This window comes from Odontesthes bonariensis, chromosome 14 (genome assembly GCF_027942865.1).
Source record: "Odontesthes bonariensis isolate fOdoBon6 chromosome 14, fOdoBon6.hap1, whole genome shotgun sequence".
NCBI classification, from domain to species: Eukaryota; Metazoa; Chordata; class Actinopteri; order Atheriniformes; family Atherinopsidae; genus Odontesthes; species Odontesthes bonariensis.
In genome coordinates this window covers 17,440,707-17,458,443 of record NC_134519.1, presented here as the reverse complement: position 1 = coordinate 17,458,443, position 17,737 = coordinate 17,440,707, and the positions used below count along the sequence as shown (strand labels likewise).

At 40.0% G+C, this 17,737-nt stretch overlaps 1 protein-coding gene across 4 annotated transcripts in view; it reads left to right on the top strand.

The window, feature by feature from the left end:
• The window catches only part of agap3 (ArfGAP with GTPase domain, ankyrin repeat and PH domain 3), a 123,778-nt gene that overhangs the window by 85,757 nt on the left and 20,284 nt on the right, over positions 1-17,737 (top strand). For all 4 annotated transcript variants that reach the window (XM_075483218.1, XM_075483220.1, XM_075483219.1 and 1 more), the window contains 2 exons: positions 3,438-3,587; positions 9,937-10,092. In XM_075483218.1, the coding sequence (XP_075339333.1) occupies positions 3,438-3,587; positions 9,937-10,092 (306 nt within the window). The remainder of the gene's footprint in view (positions 1-3,437; positions 3,588-9,936; positions 10,093-17,737) is intronic.

The window sequence follows — 17,737 nt, the reverse complement described above, 5'->3', positions numbered from 1 at the left end:
AAAAGTGACAGTTGTTTCACGAACGTTACTCACTTCCTCGTGTCGATGCCACCAGGATACACTTGCCAGTGTTTAGGAAATACTGCTGAGGTTAATTACTTTGTATCAAGATTATGTTTTATCTGGACAAACAGTTTTATATCTTCAGTTGTCTCAAAACAGCTTTAACTTTCAGTTCTGAAAAGTGTTTTGCCACATACAATGGTTAAAGTAGATATTAATGTGATGCATACAGTTTGTGGTATTCCATTATGAATGCACAAAGTGAAGACAAATGTTTTAAATGACTGGTGACTGGACGATCTGCAGTAGAAGAATGAGAGGTGGAGGGGTACATCTGGGCATTGGTCGTGATGATGGTGGTGGATTACACAGCCGCAGATGATGTGTTGCCCAGCCCACATTAGCATGAATGCTTCATTATCTCACTACTTGTACATAATGGCAACAACTCCACGGAGGGGTCAGGCCTCGTCACGGCTCATCAGCCTACTGACGGCCCGACCTAAAGAGAAATGAGAAGCAAGGCAGAGCTGCTCCCCGTTAATCCATCGCCTCCACTTAACACCCCAGCCCCATACAGCCTGCAGTAGACACGATATGGTTTTTGTTACCTCTTTATACACATGATGATACCCTCTGCAGTGGGGTTTACTTCTTTGAAGAACTCATTAGTGTTTGAAGGAATGAAAAAGAATTGAATATGCAACGTCTTTGATAAGAAAATGTTAATGTGTGTTGCAACAATACAGAAGTAAAAGTATTCTGAGATTTTAATCATGAAAAAGTGTAAAAAAAAAAAAAAAAAACTCTTAGACAAGCATCAGAGAAAGTAAAACTACACAAGTATTATATAGACGATGACTACTGTCACGCTTATGGACTAAACTGCCAATAGCAGGTAAGCTGAGTAGAAATGGAAGACATCATTTTTTTAGCAGCCATGACATTCCATCGTGCATGATTTGATTAAAAGTAATTACATCCATTTATTAAAATACAAACTTTGAAGATACAACTACACATAGAAAAAACGACAGCTCAGAAAAGCTTCCAATAAAAATTAAAAAATGATTTTGTGTTTATTGGCAAGCCCTAGTTTTCCTATCCTAAAAATGTCAACAAATATTGTGGAGTTGAACACATCAAAAAGTTTTAGGCTGCCATTTTTTGATTAGCTTACGTAAAAGTAGGTCTGGTGGACAGTGCGGGTCACCTTATGCTTAGCCCATACACATTAAAAGGTACAGCACTATCATTTCTAATTATGTACCTGCCATCTGGCTGTCTATTTACCCAACAAACTCAACTCCTAATTTACAAAATCAAACGCAGCAGTTAGATAAGTGCAGTTGAGTCAAAATTGCTATATCAACTGGAAAATAAAAACATTAGTAAAAAGTGAATAAAGTCATAATGTGATTGTAGCTTACTAATTGTATGAATTTAGGTTTAAAGGAAAATGTGCTTACTTTACACCACTGTCCATATTTCATGCCATTTCACACTCAATGAGAAGAATATTGTTGGGTATTTAACAAGATCGGGTCATACATTAGAGTTGATTTATTCATATAAAAAAAAAAAAATTTACGTTCTTACTGTGAAATGTTCACTGGACCTCAGTTTGCTGTTATCATGGTCATCATCGTCAGTCCAGCGTTGTGTCTTTGTTTTAAAGTGCACTGCAGTCGGGCCTGGCTGGAGCAGTGAGTGCAGTTTTTTTTTAATGCCACAAGCTGATTATTTCTCCACTGTAATTACATTATCCTCCCCTTTATGCAGGAGTGGTCTCTGGGGTATAATGGATACAGCCATGTATAATTCATTAATCATTAGCATCCAATTTGACAATTAGACGTGATTGTTGAATTTTAAGCATCAGTCAAAGTTGCTTTGTAGTTATCTGATGTTTCCATTTATTGGCTTTTAATTTTTAAGGTGTCAAAGAGTCAAATGTCTCGATGTGAATTAAAAGTTGTTGAAAAGCTGCAAATTAAAAGAAGGAAACCTTTTTGGTGTATGACTTCTCACGTGTCTGTTTTGATGTTAGGTCTGGACTGGAGATGAAGCCACAATGCCGTGTTTTACAAACTACCTTTATAGATTTGTTTTGAATACAATAAAGATAAAAGCAATCAGATTATTTTTTAAACAGAAGTCATGTACTTATTTCATGTATTATTCATTCGCCACTTTTTCAAAAACAAAGTTTCACTTTTTTTTTTTTTCCATTCTTCCGCTCCGTGGCTCCCTCCTCCTCTTCCTCCTCCTTTTCTGCTCTGATTTCAGCATGCTAATTTAGTCGGTGCTCCTCAGCATGATTCCCTCGCTCTGTCTCCCATTCTTGCTGCGATTCTGCTCCCTCCCCTCTGGGACCTGAAGATTAATATTCCTGGGCCCAACAAGATAATTACTGATACTAATTAGACATGATTATGTGAATTTGATACACTTATTACTCTAGATAATGAGTAGGACGTATTATCCTAACAAGCACCCGTGCCGCTTAGTTTACTTTACACACGAGCCACACTCTATATTTTCTGTTATTGTCACCTCAATCAGAAACGGATATTCTCTTGTAATTATGGAATAAAAGGCCCTGATATGTGATACCTGTTAGATGCGAAAGCATTGTTGAGAAAATCAGAAAAATGTGTTGTTTTCCACAACAAAACCTGTAAAATGTTACGTTTCGGTGTCAAAGCATTGTCTTTTTGGCTTATTAGAGTGGATTGTTTTTTATGTATAGTTATGATACCTGTGGGGACTTTGATGGTGATCATCTTTTTCGTTAGCTAAAATATGTTCTTATCATTTTTAACATCAACTAAACCCTCTTTTATTTATGGGGGGGATTACATTTTTTGCACTATATGACACCATGCCATTCAGTTTAGTGCATTTTCCAGCCTCGGCAGTTAATCTGAATGCACTTGCTTGACATGAAGCATGCCAATGAGTTTGTCAGAGTAGTTAGGATGTGCTGTACCAACTGCTTGCGAACAGGAGGGAAGGACCCCTCATGGTGCAGCCTAGACCATGAATTAGTAAAGAGAGCCAGGCGTCCGTGGCTTGCCTGATTGGAAGTTAGGGAGAGAACGCCTGCTGACGCCAGTGGAGATCGATGTGGCAGTCAGAGGGATGAGGCGAGATAATTAGCGTTCAGAGTGTATCTTGTTAATTAAGGGCTAATTAGAGGCAGAGGCGGAGGGAGAAAGGTTGTGTGTGTGTGTCTGTGTGAGGGGGGTTGGATGACAGATATGTGCAAAAAATAAGCTGGCAGCAGCATTGCACTGCTGCAAAAGCTATATAAAACTGTTGTTATACTGTTAGACAGTTTGACAGTAAGAGTATTGGCACATTGAGTGAAGAATTCAAACAACTGCACAGAAAATAGTTGAATTTTCTTGTTCTTGTAACTTCTTCTCCAGGTGCTCCTCACTCCAACAGCAGCACATCTTTGCAGACGGGCGGGTCGGTGTTTGGTGGCAGTAAGGATGGCATGCATCAGCGCTCTTTCTCCGTGTCCAGTGCAGACCAGTGGAACGAAGCCATCAACACCAGTACAAGCAGCGCAGCACGTAAGTATTCCACACTCCTATCAAAATTCACAAGTTATTGCCACAAGCGCCAGAATGAAATAAAACAAACTGGGGGAATGAAGAGGGGTGCTGTGATGGAGCTGCCATTTCCCCAATTTTTTTTTTTTACAATTTAAAAAAAAAAAAAAAAAAAAAAAAAATTCTAGAAAGGTGAACTCAAGCCTCATTTTCATGATTAGGTGATCAAAGCTGTGATCACTGTGACCTTTTTGGCTGCTGCTCTTTGATAGAAGCAGCATGTTCAGAGGAGGAGAACAGTGAAGGTTAACTTTCTACCATTGATGCGTCTCCACTTATTGCCTCCTTGTCACTATACTTGAGCAAAGTCATGTAATATATTCAGCATGTCTGCAAACCCCCCCCCCCCACCCAAAAAAAAAAAAACAGTCTTTACCTTCCATCTTATTCCTGTCTCCCCCCCTCTTCTGTTTTCCTCTCCTTTCTTCCGAAGAGGAAAATGAATGCTTTTCAGGGGTACCATTCATCACCAGTTATTTCCCTCTCTTTGTGGTTGGCAGTAAAAAAGCACTTAAATGCACATCAACAGAATAACAGTCATTTCCATGCATGTTTGCACTCTGGTAGTTCTCATTAGCACGGCGGCGGCCCCCCCCCTCCCCATGGGCTCCCAGGGGCCCCGGCAGTTTAAAGAGCGCACTTTACGAGCGCTGCTGGAGTCCAACTGCACGGCCCTCGTGGTTCCGCAGACAAGCCTGTCTCTCATTTGGAGCTGCCGAACGATCAATTCTGCCTGGACGCAGGCACTTCCATCACCCCCTACCCCTGTCTCACATCAGCAGCATGCCCAAAGCAGAATTACTTAGATTCGTGGGGTCCTCAAATAAATGAGCGCGAGTGTGTGTTGTGTATGTGTTCTTGCTGAATTTTTTTAGCGCGGCTGTTTGTATGTGAGCTTTTTCCGCGCAAGTATGTTTGCATCTGTGTTGTAATGTGACAGTGGGAGAAAAGAAAGGTTTCATAGTCGGATGTTTGTGAACGCGACAGACAAACTGCAGAGGAGAAAGCGGACTTTTTGAACATTGCGCTGTGAAAATTAGTAAGCTAGAATTTCCTCTCTTCATAATTTTTTTTTAACTGAAAACCCTCAATATTAACACAGCTCATTAACCAGCTTCCAGTCTTCAGCTAAATCAGATTCACAATTTGCTTCATTATTCTATTTTCTTCAATTATTTCCATGCTACTTTTAAGGTAACCACAAATGAGCTTGAATGAGGCAAATGAGCTGAGAAAAATACTGGAAACGTGTCAAATGATAGATTATATTATAAGAAGAGAAGTCTCTGTAATCAGTGTATACTCAGTGCATACTCAGTGCAGACAGTTAAAGACTTTCACACTGAAAACAGCATCTTTACAGCTTGAAAACTTTGTCTGAACGTCTTGATGTTTGTATGCCTCGATCCAATTTCAGAATCTAAATGAAAGCAGCTGAATGCATCTGTAGTGTAAAGTGTGACTGGACTATCAGAAAACATAAACTTGATTGAAATGCAACCCTCTTATCTTTCATCCTAATGTGTCTTCAATAATCAATAGTGGGTGTTCCACAAGGAATGCTGCTCATGTTATCCGTTTGAATTGACTCGAACCAAGCCCAATCACTCCATTATCCTTGGTGAAGGTTGCAGGTTATAACACAAAATGTGATGCAAAAACAGCAGATTGATGATTCACAAAAGAATGAATGCATTTTAGCCAGGTAACAATTTCCATATTATTTAAAGAATGCGCTCATTTGTAAACCTACTGAGCAAAGGCAGAAGCAGAGGCAGTAACATCTCTTGAATATTGAGCGCAGCGTTTTGATTAAATCCCGGCCCAATTTTTTTTTTTTATCACTTGCATTCATAAAGACACCCATACTTAATGCACTGGATGCTTGTTTAGATCCCACTCTCCATTGTTTCACCCCAATCTGTAAAACTGCAATGAAAATGAAATGAGGAGGCTCAAACAGTCAAATGAGCAATGTGATAGGCAATAAATGACAACGACAATAAATAAGGTTATGGTCAAAGTCTAAGTAATGCCATTATACCAACCTCACATGATAAGAGCTGAAATACTGTATAGTGTCTTGTTTTCAAACCTCAGAATCAGCCTTACATTTGTGATGTTTAGTCGAGTCACAGTTGAGTGCGTCACAAAGAAGTTAATAGAGAGTAATTTACTTAATTAATTTTCAGGCATTTTCAAAGTAAATATTTCTTGTTCCAGATAAATAAATGTAAAAATTAGTTTGTCGTCATATATCACGGAAAATTAAACTTATTGGGTTTAAAACTCTGTATCAAATTTAAAAAATCATACAAATCAGTAAACTGTGATGTTTCACTGCTCTGGTGGACATTTTTGACTGTTTTCAGGCATTGTGAGTTGTAACTGAGTAGCATACTAATGAGTGATAAAATAACTGCAATTCTTAGTTTTGAGTTTCAGTAACAAACATACTTTACAATGCTTTTGCTAATTATCAACATGTGATTTTTTTTATTTTAAAAAAATGCACGTTTTATTGCCATCTAAAAATTCCTGAAAAGTTTGCATCACTTTCTTCGACTCCACTCTGCGCTGCGGTGATTCATACGTAAATACAGGTGTATAATCTTTTACAAGTTTGCACATCAGTATAGCGGTTCTTAATGCACAGATAGCCTTTTCCTGTGGCACTGTGCTTTATATGTCGGCCTCCCGATGCGAGGGTGATAGCATGTGGGGCGTTTGATTTCTACGCTAGGCCGTAATGAAGTTTGACATTTAGTTTGGAGAGAGCAGCAGAGCGCGATCAGGCCTTGATTAGTACGCTCTAATTGAGGATAATAAGGGGGAGGCGGTGATTGTTTCTAATTTTTGCCATTAATTGCAGCCGTTGGCTTTGATTGAGGACAGGCAGGGCTGCCATGTCAAGGGGCCTGGCGGAATCATAGCGCTCCTTACCTTGAGCCTCTTGAATAACAATGAAATGACTCCCCCACCCTTCACCCTCCCCCCCTGCTGCTCAGTCTCTCACACTTTTTTTACCCATTCCCATTCATTCTCAGTGTGGCACTGGTAAAGGCAGGAAGCTGTTAACAGCGCCCTCTTTGTCTCAGCCACAGCCTTCATCCTGAAGCACGTTTAAACTGTCATCTCCGTGGATGGAGCGTAATACACTGTGATTACAGGTTAGGCTGATACCTATTCTGCTGCCCAGGTGATCTTGGCTGAGTGGTAAAGAGTCTCCTGATCCCCAGTGTGCCTCATTACCCAGCTTGGTCCCGATGGCTCTCATAAAAACTAACAGCTAGCTAATAATGCCATAGTTATTTCTATCCTTTCTGAATCAGTTTAGTTTCTACTTCATAATTTTTATCTTAACAGATTTAATTTGGCAGCCTGGCACAGTTTAGAGCAGAGAACCTCTTACAGGGGACAGACTTCATGTAACGCCTTTAGGTCTCTGATGCTTTTGTATTGCTGCTCAGTGATGTGGTGTAGTTGTCTTTGTTTCTCTACCTTTTATATCACAGACTTGCTAAAGTCTGATGCAAACGGAGAATCGCCCCGTACATGTTTCAGCTGCAGAGTGAGCAGGACCAGGGTCATTTTCCACAACATTAGGGGTAGAAATTGATAATTAGAGGTGTTTATGACATGGTTGGGGCCCCTGAGGGGCAGCCCTCCCCTTTAACCTCAAGCGACATTAAACAAATGCTGGCTGTCACATTGGAGGTAGGTTGGAGCTCACGTCTTCCACCCGCCATACGGAGCTGTGCTGGCGGGACAGACGCTGGTATGGAGAGGGAGGAGGAATCAGAGAATGGAAGGGAGGGGGGGCACATGGAGGACCCCTGTGCCCCCAGCTGTCTGAGCCAGCTAATGACTCGTCTCAGGGGGGCTGTTGTAAGAGAGCAGGGAAATTGAAACAGACGCATCGAAGAGGAGCTGCTACATGTGTGGCTGCGTTCTGCCATTCAAAACACCAGAGAGCTTAATATATGTGCTTCAGCTTAGGCAGCAGTGTTGTGTTTTTTATGTGACGGGATGTATTCAGATTTGTTATTTATCAAGGAACATATTACTATTCATGCTGAATATTAATTTTTGCATTGGCTAAATAAATTGAGAGTAATTTTTTTTTACCAATAATGACATTCTTAATGTTTGCATTAGCTCTCATTGAGGTTCATTTTCGAAGTGGACAGACGTAAAGATGTGTCTCAGGTGTTGTCTCCTATATTTTACCCTTACTCAAACAGTGTATCCTCGGGCCTTCTGAGTTTGAGCCCCCCCTCCCCATATAAGCATCTTCAGTCCCCTGCTGAGCCCATCTTACTCCTCTAAGATAGCCCCATCTCCCTAAAGGTAATGACCGAATTAGGCCTAATGTTGTACACTGGCTAATGGCACAGCGCCGCACATTATAGCATGTGCAACTGGCAACAACAACAGCAATAATCCCTGAGCCCCTTGTCCTCCTGCACTCCACCCCTGGGGCTGGGACGGTGCACAGGGAAATGAATGGAGTTTGCCACACTACAATGAGCTTTTGATGGGAGACAATGGAGGAGGCTGCCAGCACCACACAGGGTGGTAAGAAGAGAGCAATATGGGGCCCATCTACTGGCCCTCCCTCCCTGCTTCCCCGAGGCCCCTGGCCCCCACTCTCAAATTCTTAATGGCATCCGGAGGGGGAAAGAAGGGAAAGTGATGTCAAATGTCAGGAAATCAGAAAGATGGCAAGCTGACAGCCCCCTCCTATCGTCCCATCCCTCCTGTCCCTTTGCCCAACGGTAGCACAGGTTAATATCACATTTATAAAATCACTTACAAGAAACAAAGCCAGCTCTTAGCCCCCTGTCACTCTCAGACAGTCATATGGAGAGCTTTGCCACAGGCTAGCTTAGGTATCCATTTGTTCATTGATAGCCCCGTACCTGTCCTTCACATCGTTTAAAGCTGGAGTTACTTTTTGAGCCATTTTCAACTCCTCCTACTTCAGACACACTATCACTATTAGTATGTGACACAACTTCCTTAACGATCCACAAAGCTTTCATCTCAGCCATTATTATTAGTACCCAGAGCCATTTACCAAGGATGGATGAATGTATATACAGATGCCTCAGTTTTTAAGATGCATCTAATCTAGATAAAATTAAACTTTCAGCAAGATTTTTCTTAAAAGAAATAATTCAAAATCTTGCAAAACTGTCTTCATTTTTCACTCTGCTTAGCTAACACGGGGCTTGAATTGTAAAATGATTTTATACTACACTGGATTCTTGTAAACAACTGATTCAATATATGGTAGGCAAAGCTACTGTCCTTGTAAAGCTCAGTCAAACTGTTTTGACTTGCTAACCCTAACTCAGCACAACAGAGGCGGGACGTGATGTGTTCACTTAAGGAGTGTTTTGTTTCCAGAATTTTGATTGTATGTCAGGTTAAGCCTTAAGTCATAAAAGTGACAGTTTTACATTGATATCAGTGTCTCAAGTATTTTGATGTATCTACAATATAGACAGAAGAACGGAAAGTAATACACAGGCAAGCAAAATTGAATCAGCAGTGTCATCTGTGTACATTCAGGACAATTACCTGCTTAATTCACACAACGTTTGGATAATATGTGGACTCCACACAAAGTCTCGTATGACTGATTGATTTGTGTTATCATCTACATCTAATCTGGATAATATCTTCAGAATTTCAGAGCTGCGGTGCTTGAAAGAAAACACTCTCAGCCTCCATAGTCGCTTGATGTTGCTTTGAACTTAAATAGGTAATCTAAGTCTCATCTTTTGCTCACACATAACCTAAATAGCCTTAATTCTTTCCCTATCTATATATATGATTTACTTTCGTTTAAATGATTTTTTTTATGTCGGTGAATCAGTTTCATTGAATATAATTAAATAAACATCATTACGGCAATATCTGTATATATCATGTCTGGCAAAACTATAAATCTGAAATATATTTCTTTGAGCAACATTCAACAGTTCTTCTGTGATGTATTCACTTTATTAATTTATAGTTTATACTTAAGATGAAGCTTACCTCTCTAGTACTGACTTATTCATAGAACAGATGCAGTTTAGGGAGGTCAGAAACTAGCTAAATTAATGAAGACTGATTATTGTATTATAGCTCCTTATTGGCTTTGGTGTGTTTTTCTTTACACTGAGGATTGTTCTCAGTTAGTGAACTTGAAATGGAGCTTTCATGCTGAAGCTTACCTTACCATGGGCAGGAAATGGAAACACAAAAAATTATTTAACTTGAAAAATAAGAATGATTTTCTATGTCTGTGTTATTTCAGCCAATGGGATGAGCGATCCTGCAAATTCCAGTATGGGCAGTGCAACGAGTCCCAAACTTGAGCCACCTCCCTCGCCTCACGCTAACCGCAAGAAACACAGGCGGAAAAAGAGCACAGGCATCACAAAGCCAGATGGCTTATCTACAGGCAACGAAGGTATGACAAAAAGCTACATTTTAATTTTCTGGAGTTGAAAAAATTAAAGCAGAACTTTTACACCTCCTTCATTGGGGCCTGAGTAGAAGTACCGTCACCAATCACTGTGAAGAACCTGGTTCTTTCCTTTGAACGAGACTACAACACAAGGAGAGTTTTTTTAGGATTGATCGAGTTGTTTCAGTGTGAAGCACAGATGTTTTGGTGGCTTATCTATTGTGTACATTCAGTCGTAACTATATACAAAGGGTGCTTTTTGCTGTTACTGGTTGATCTCAAACAGCAACGCTGGACAGATGAAGTCATAATTATGTTAGGGGCTGATAACTACAGATATTAGTCTTTTTGGAAGCTTGAACCACTTTTTGTTTGTTATTATATCTGCTATTCTGTCGACTTTGAATTAGCGCTTTTAAAGACAAAATTCAGTGGTCATTTTCAAATAAAAACACCACATAATCTTGTATACTCTGAAGGAAAGTGTCTGATGTCTATAAAGGTGTTTAGTTTTGTATCTCCCTGTGCAGCTCGCCCTCACAGCCCCCATTTATTTTACTGCTGTATGAATAGTGAATGTGGCCCTTCTCAGCAGGGGAGTGGCAGTCAGCTCTCCACCCAATTAATAATGATTCCTCAGCCCAATGATGAATGGAGCGTCCTAATTGGATGGCATTGTGAAAACACTGGGACGCATTTCAGAGGCCATAAAACTGATGTCACCAGAGCGGGATGATCAATCAACAAGATTGATACGCTGGATAACAACAACAATGGCATTGACGCCTCCTAAATGGAGCTTAGCATTAATAATCATTATACTTTTTTATCATGGTCTCTGACAGCTTCTCTTTAAAGTCTGAATGGGTCTGTTGGCCACATTATTGTACAGAGGGAACATCATGAGTATCACAGTGATAAGTGGTGTGAGATAAGTGGTGCTTTTTTTATTGTAGTACATGGTGACATTGGCTTCAGTTGTGGTAGTCATGCTGGGCCAAGTACCTCACTTGAGATAATATTCTTGATTCGGCATCATCATTTATATTTTGGTAGTATATCATGAGCTGCAGAACCGTATGTATGTAAAGAAGCATCCTACATTTCACAGCATCCTTTCTTGAGTTTTATTTGGCATTGCTTTGCTCTTAATGTGCATCTCTTGGCAGAATTACTCTCACGTGAGAAGTCTCTACTGAGTGACAGCTGGCATTGTCAAACATCTTCAAACCTCATCAATGAATATTCCATATCTATTTACTCCTGGACTTCCTCAGGAGGAAGTCGAAGAGCAATCTGAATATTTCTCACATCATCAAACATGCACTTTGTTTTCTATCTATCTCATTGTTCTCCGCAAGGTTTTCTATTAGCACCAGCTTGTCTGTTCTGCTGAATGCTCTGGAATACAGACATATCGCTTAAATATTGGATTCACCCAAGTCTGGGGTGTGAGCTGTGTCTCCTGTTAAAGTAACAGGAGAGAGAGTGGAGAGGAAAAGAAAAGGGAGGATAGGTGGGATCCTTGAATAAATTGCTATCAGTTTATCTCATTTATGGGGTAATCAGAAGCATGCAATGCAGGCTGAAATTGAATTTTAGTAGTTGGGAAGCATCATAAATCAAATCAACGTGAGCGTCTTAAGGTGAGAAATCATTTTGGTCAACAAGCGATGTATGGCATCGACACGGGAGCCTGGAGAAACTTGCTGCAACATCATTTCCAAATACGGCACTACAGTACTACAATAATCTGCTTAATAGCTGCTGAAGTGTGGGTAATCAAGATCTATTTTCTAACCAATTGGAACTTTCAAATAGATCTGATGCACCTTTTTGTTCAGTCTATTTTGAACTTTGGTAAGACCATTGTTGTTGGGTTTTTTTTACATCTCAAATCTATTTAAACCCATATTTGGAAATGGTCTCTGTTATGTCTCTGCTACACTTCCACCAAAAATGTGCACAAGAGACACAGCCCCTAATATTCTATGCACTGTCAGAGCTGTGTGGTGTAATGAACTTCTCATGTGCTTAAAGAATGATGCAGGATGCATGGCGAGACAACTGACAGCCCCGTAATGTGTTTCCCAGCAGCCGCCCGGCGACGAGTTCTCTCCGTGTGTCGCTCGCCATAAACCCACTGGAAAATCGATGGCCGATAAAGACTTGTGTTCAGGGGGAGGCCCTTCTGATTAATGCAGACTGTCAGGGAGCATCATTAATGTATTTCTCTTTTAAAGAAATTGTATCAAATGCTCATTGTTTTGGGGGTGGTGGTAGCTTGAGCAGAAAACGGAGGTGCAGCAATAGGAGGATGAGAGGCTGGTGTTTAGAAATTAAGGAGACAAAAGACAAAAAGAGCTAGTGATGGGACTGAAAGTAAGTCAGCTCACACTTCAGTTGCATCTTGTGTGTAATAGGATATAAAACAATATCCCTAATACATTACTTTAAATAATAGAAATGAACTGCAAGTAAAATTTATATTTTTTCTATTTCTGTAACTCATACTTCTAAATCTAATACACAAATGCCGTATGTTGTCAATGTTTTGTCTTTAAATGAGTGGGTAAAACTGATTTGGGAGCATTGTTATGATTTAGGTTACTTTTTGCACCGTTAATGCAGTTCCCTACCACAAATTGTTAGGCAACATTCCAGAGGTCTCCAGACTCCATGGGAGGCAAAATATGTAACAGGTAGAAGAGGCAGATGCATGTAGGCGTTACAAAAAAAAAACAGGATGTTGAGTCATCACTTACTGAGTCCCAACTCAGTAACATCTGAGGAGACATTCATGAGAAACAGACTGTTTGATTCAGTGTAACCTCTGATATCCATTGCAAATAGACATTCATAAATATGTTAAGGGGTTGTCTTGAAAGTCACTTTCAGTGGGGGGGGGGTTGATCACTACGTTCACCTTTTCCCATAGACATCTTGTACTTAGCAGATCTTTTGTCGTACTTATGAGATAAGATATCTTGCTCACTGGATAAGGCTATTTTTTTTTGGTGAATGAAATGTGGTTTTGTACTAAAGGAAGCATTACTAATATTCTAAGACATGCACACTATAACACGCCGTGGCCTCCCCGTTAGCTGCAAAGAAACAAAAAGTTTGTGACACAGCAGGCCAGAGGTCACCTTTTTTTTTATCTAATAATTGACAGTTTTCAATTCAAAAAGCCCTCTAATCACTTTGAATAATTAAGGAGTTTCATTTTCCATTTGAAGTGATTACTAATAAACTGAGTTGAGTGTTGTCAGCCACTTTAAAATCAATTAAAGGAGAATATGGGAATAATTGTTATGTCTAGAGAAAGTGAACTCTCAAAATTAGAGCATTATCCATCCTCATATAATCAATGTAATGGATAAAGTTGAATCTGTCAGTTTGATCAACACGAGCAGAATAATCATGTTTTTCGAGTATAACTGCCTATAAAACCTGACTGTGGTGCATGTGGTCATCTTATATGTATAGATACAGTGTGTCAGTGATAGTAAATGTCATTGTGAACCAGAAGACTCAAATGAAAATCAACGTTTTTACCCTTGTTTGCATGACGGTTAGGCTGGTGTGCAAAATGGAAGCTTAAACAGAATGTTTTGATTTGCAAGTCATTATAATTCTATGTAAATTGGAAATTTTTACAAAGACAGCTTGGCAAATTCTGAAAGTGAGACATTTCATCTTTTTTTAAAAGAAACACTTCAGTTTAGTTGAAATATGGCAACAAAAGGTTCATACCGTAACATCGCACACCAAATTAGGTCAACTGGTAGCAAGTTATTAATGCGTAGAGACTTTCAGAAGTAAACATTGGGAGGTGTTTGCCTCTCTTTGAAAAGTGTTGTGAGCAAATGGTTCAAAACTCGAAGAACAATATGAAATATTGTCCTAAAAATTCATCATCTTCAGTACATAATATTATGAAAACTTCAGAATTCAAAGGAATGCCATGAACCGAGGGCATGGCTGAAAAGCAAAGGTGAATGACCATGATCTTCAGGTCCCCAGACGTCTCTGCATTTTAAACAAATATGAAACTTCAATGGTAATACGGCAAGGGCTCAAGAACACTTCTGAGTATCACAGTTACTGAACACAGCTCATCTTTACATTCAGAAAGTTAGAACATTTTCATGAACAAAAATAGATAGGTAATTAGATAAAAAGCATGTAATGTGATCCAGTAACACGGCTGTTTTCTCTGGGCTTAAGTCTATTCATGATAAATTGTGATGAATGAAAAACTGTCCTTTCATCTGACAAATCAACCCTTGAAACTGTTATTGTAAATCCTTAACGCTATGTCCTCCAGGCAAAAGAGGACTTTCCATTTTCATTATCATAACAGTGCAAAAGATGGCTTCATGTTGGCATGGGGTGCATGGCAGTAACTTGCATATCTGTGAAGCTGAACGATATAAGCCGGCTCTGCAACAATATATATGGTGACATCCATCTTTTTCAGGGAAGGCCATGCTTATGTCAGCAACAACAGCATGGCTTCTTAGAAAAAACGGGTCCACTTGCAGGCCAAACGTATCAACCGCTGAGGACATTTTGTGCAGCAAAGGAAACATTTTGCCTGCAAAACTACAACAATTGGTCTCGTCAGCTTCCAAAATGCTTCCAGAATGTTCTTAAAAGAACATTGCAGATCGATTTCATTATTTTCTGGAGTTAAACTGCATGTTTTTTTAAAAACCTATTGGACGGTGTTTGCTTTCTTTAAATGCATTTTATTAGTTTTCCGATCAGCTGAAGAATAACATGCGGCCATCAGAGATAATGTTTAGTTTACGTTGAGATTTCAGCTTAATCTTGTATCCTATTGTCCTGCACCTTAGCAAGCAAAGGGTTAATATCCTCTGGAGTCCAGCTGAGGATTAGGAAATGGAGGTTTAACTGCCTGTGCTAATGGTGGGTGTTTATCTCAATACTTTGTTTTGTCACTCCCAGACTCGCTCTCATTTCCGAAAGCTGTCCCTGGAGCCTCCACTCTTGTAATGGCTTAGCTTTCTGAGCTCCACACTACAGAGGGAAAGGAATAACAAGATTCTCATTTGAGCTCTATACACACTGCCCACAGATACTTGTATAATTGGCCCTGTTTTCATTTTGCTCTGTTGTTAAACGCAATAGCTATTAGTGATAGTGGTGCTGATTTCAAGTGTCTCTTCATTGTTGAAAGGTGTGCTCTGTGCTTGTTTGAGTATGCGCATGTAAAAGTCTGCAGAAGTGTGTGTATGTGTGTGTCAGATAGATAGAGAGTGCGCTCTATCTCTCTCTTCCTCACTGCTCTCTTCTTTCTGAGTTTGGTCGTGGTTCCCCCAGGGCTCCTGTCGCAGTAATGGCCTGCTCCTGATTGCTCTGATACAGGTTAGGAATATTGGCTTTAATGATGTGTAAAATGAGCAAGCAGTGCCTGTGACATTTACAGATGGTACCGCCTTGGCCTGTTCTTCCCAACTGCTCGTTAATTCACAGGAACGCCAAGCACTTCTTTAAGTGACTGCCTGATGCATGCATATGACCCAACACAACACATCCTGTACACAAAAACAATACCTCACCTTGTGTACCTCCACACCTCGTCACTGTTGCAACCAAGCGTTCCTTCAAATAGATCAAATACAGAGTCCTCAAGGTGAAGAGTCCTTTCATAAGGATCGTCACATTGGTCTCCAGAGGCCTCTGAGAGATTTAGACAGAGTAGATGCTGTGTTGCACCATGCCTTATAGACAGTACAGCTGGGCTCAGCACCAAACCCCTCAGGTGCTAATCTGATCCACAGGTCTTCTGCGATACATCTGCTGCACTTGAACAGCAAAAGAGCAATCACCATCCTCGGGACAGCCTCTCCGCTCTCAGGTTCCAGCTTGATCTTAAGGTCCAACAAATACCGTCACTGACATCTGTTCAGTGACATGAGACATACTCAGATCCTTAAACGATGTAACAGTTCTGTAACAACAATGCAAAAGAAATTCAACGGCATGTAAAAGTTTCACCTTTAAAACATAGTTTAAATAAATGTGTAAAGGTATTATCACTTAAAGGCACCTGGATATTTATTCACGTAATTGTACATGCCTTTATGAGAGTGCTTAAACTGATGTATAAGCTGCCTTTTGCTTTTAAAGATCAATCCTTTTTTTTTTTAATGCTTCAGATACAGAATAGCCTGCAAAGGGATTCCCAATTTGTGGAATCAGCTTCCCCGAGGGGTCACACAATGATTATGTGAGGTCAAGAGATCTTTAATGACCAAAGAAAACCCAACCATTGTATTTTTTTTTTTAACAGTTGGTCAGTCTCTTCTCTTTCATGTGATACACCAAATTCAGATTCAGATATGAATCATTTAGTTAATAATTTACATCTGACCGAAATCAGTTGAGAAGTTAAGATGTGAAATTACTGTTAAATGGAAATGCTAAAACCTTGCATGGAGCCCCATTTAGACACTACTGTTAGACAGGCTTTACTCACCAAAAGTTTGAATTATAGCAATAAGGTGTGCTTGACTGGCAATGTGACCACAGAGGGGATATAAAAACTGCTGGATCGATTTATGGAAGTTATATTTGTTAAGGTTATCATATATTTATTGTAAAATCTTAAACTACAAGCTCACTCATAACTAAAGCATTCAGATGAATGTGGCATAAGAAGTTCAATACTTGCCTCAGTATCGTTGTTGCAAAAGCAGAAGTATGATTTAGCACACAGTAGAAATACTCAAAAAGTGTACTCAAATACTTTATTTTAGTCCCCATGTCCCCAAATCTTATTTACAAACTGTTTTCTGACCCATTTTGCCAGTTAAATGCTGCTGTGTTGCTGTGAGAAGCCATCGAGCAGCAGATGAGCAACGTGTGTAACTGAGAGGTTCCCGAACAGTTTTATGATCCATGTAAATGTTGGTCAGAAATGTGTATCTTAATCTGCTCCCACCTCTTTGTAGCTCTATGGCCATTACGCTGTAATTACCATTTTATTATGCTATGTTAATTAAGGAAAATCATATTTTGCTCATTCTTCACAGTCGGCGCCTCTGTTGGCTTTAAATTGCGTTTTTCCTTGTCCGCCCACTGATAGAGGTGTGTTAATTTATTTCTAATTGCCAAGAACTTGTTGATCGCAAAGTCGTGTAGATGTGGTCAGGAGGTTAATGCTTATGTTAATGTGACACGGTGATCGTTCCTCGGCTAGCCATGTGCTAACTGCAACAATTGAGTGATGGCAAAAGCACTAATGGCCCTTTTACAAGCTCATCATTGCAGGTGCCTGTGAGATAGCACTAACGTTTCGCTCAGATACTCAGATTTACTGTCTGTGAGACAAACACTTTGACCTCATGCTTACATGGAGCTAAATTTTTACGCTGCGGATGACATTAAATGGTACTTTCAGTGCACTGGACCTGCATGTAACAATAGCCGCTTTCGGACTGTAGGAACCTTTGGCAGTTCTAATAACCTTTTAATCCGCGGGGCCGTTTTCTCCCGTGTTCGGACATACAGGAACTCGGGGCTTTCTCCCTTAGTTCCTATAACTATTTAGCTCCTTCTCCGAGGTCGGGTCTTTTCATGGTTCTATAGAACGAATCTAACGGAGGTGTGTGGTGGT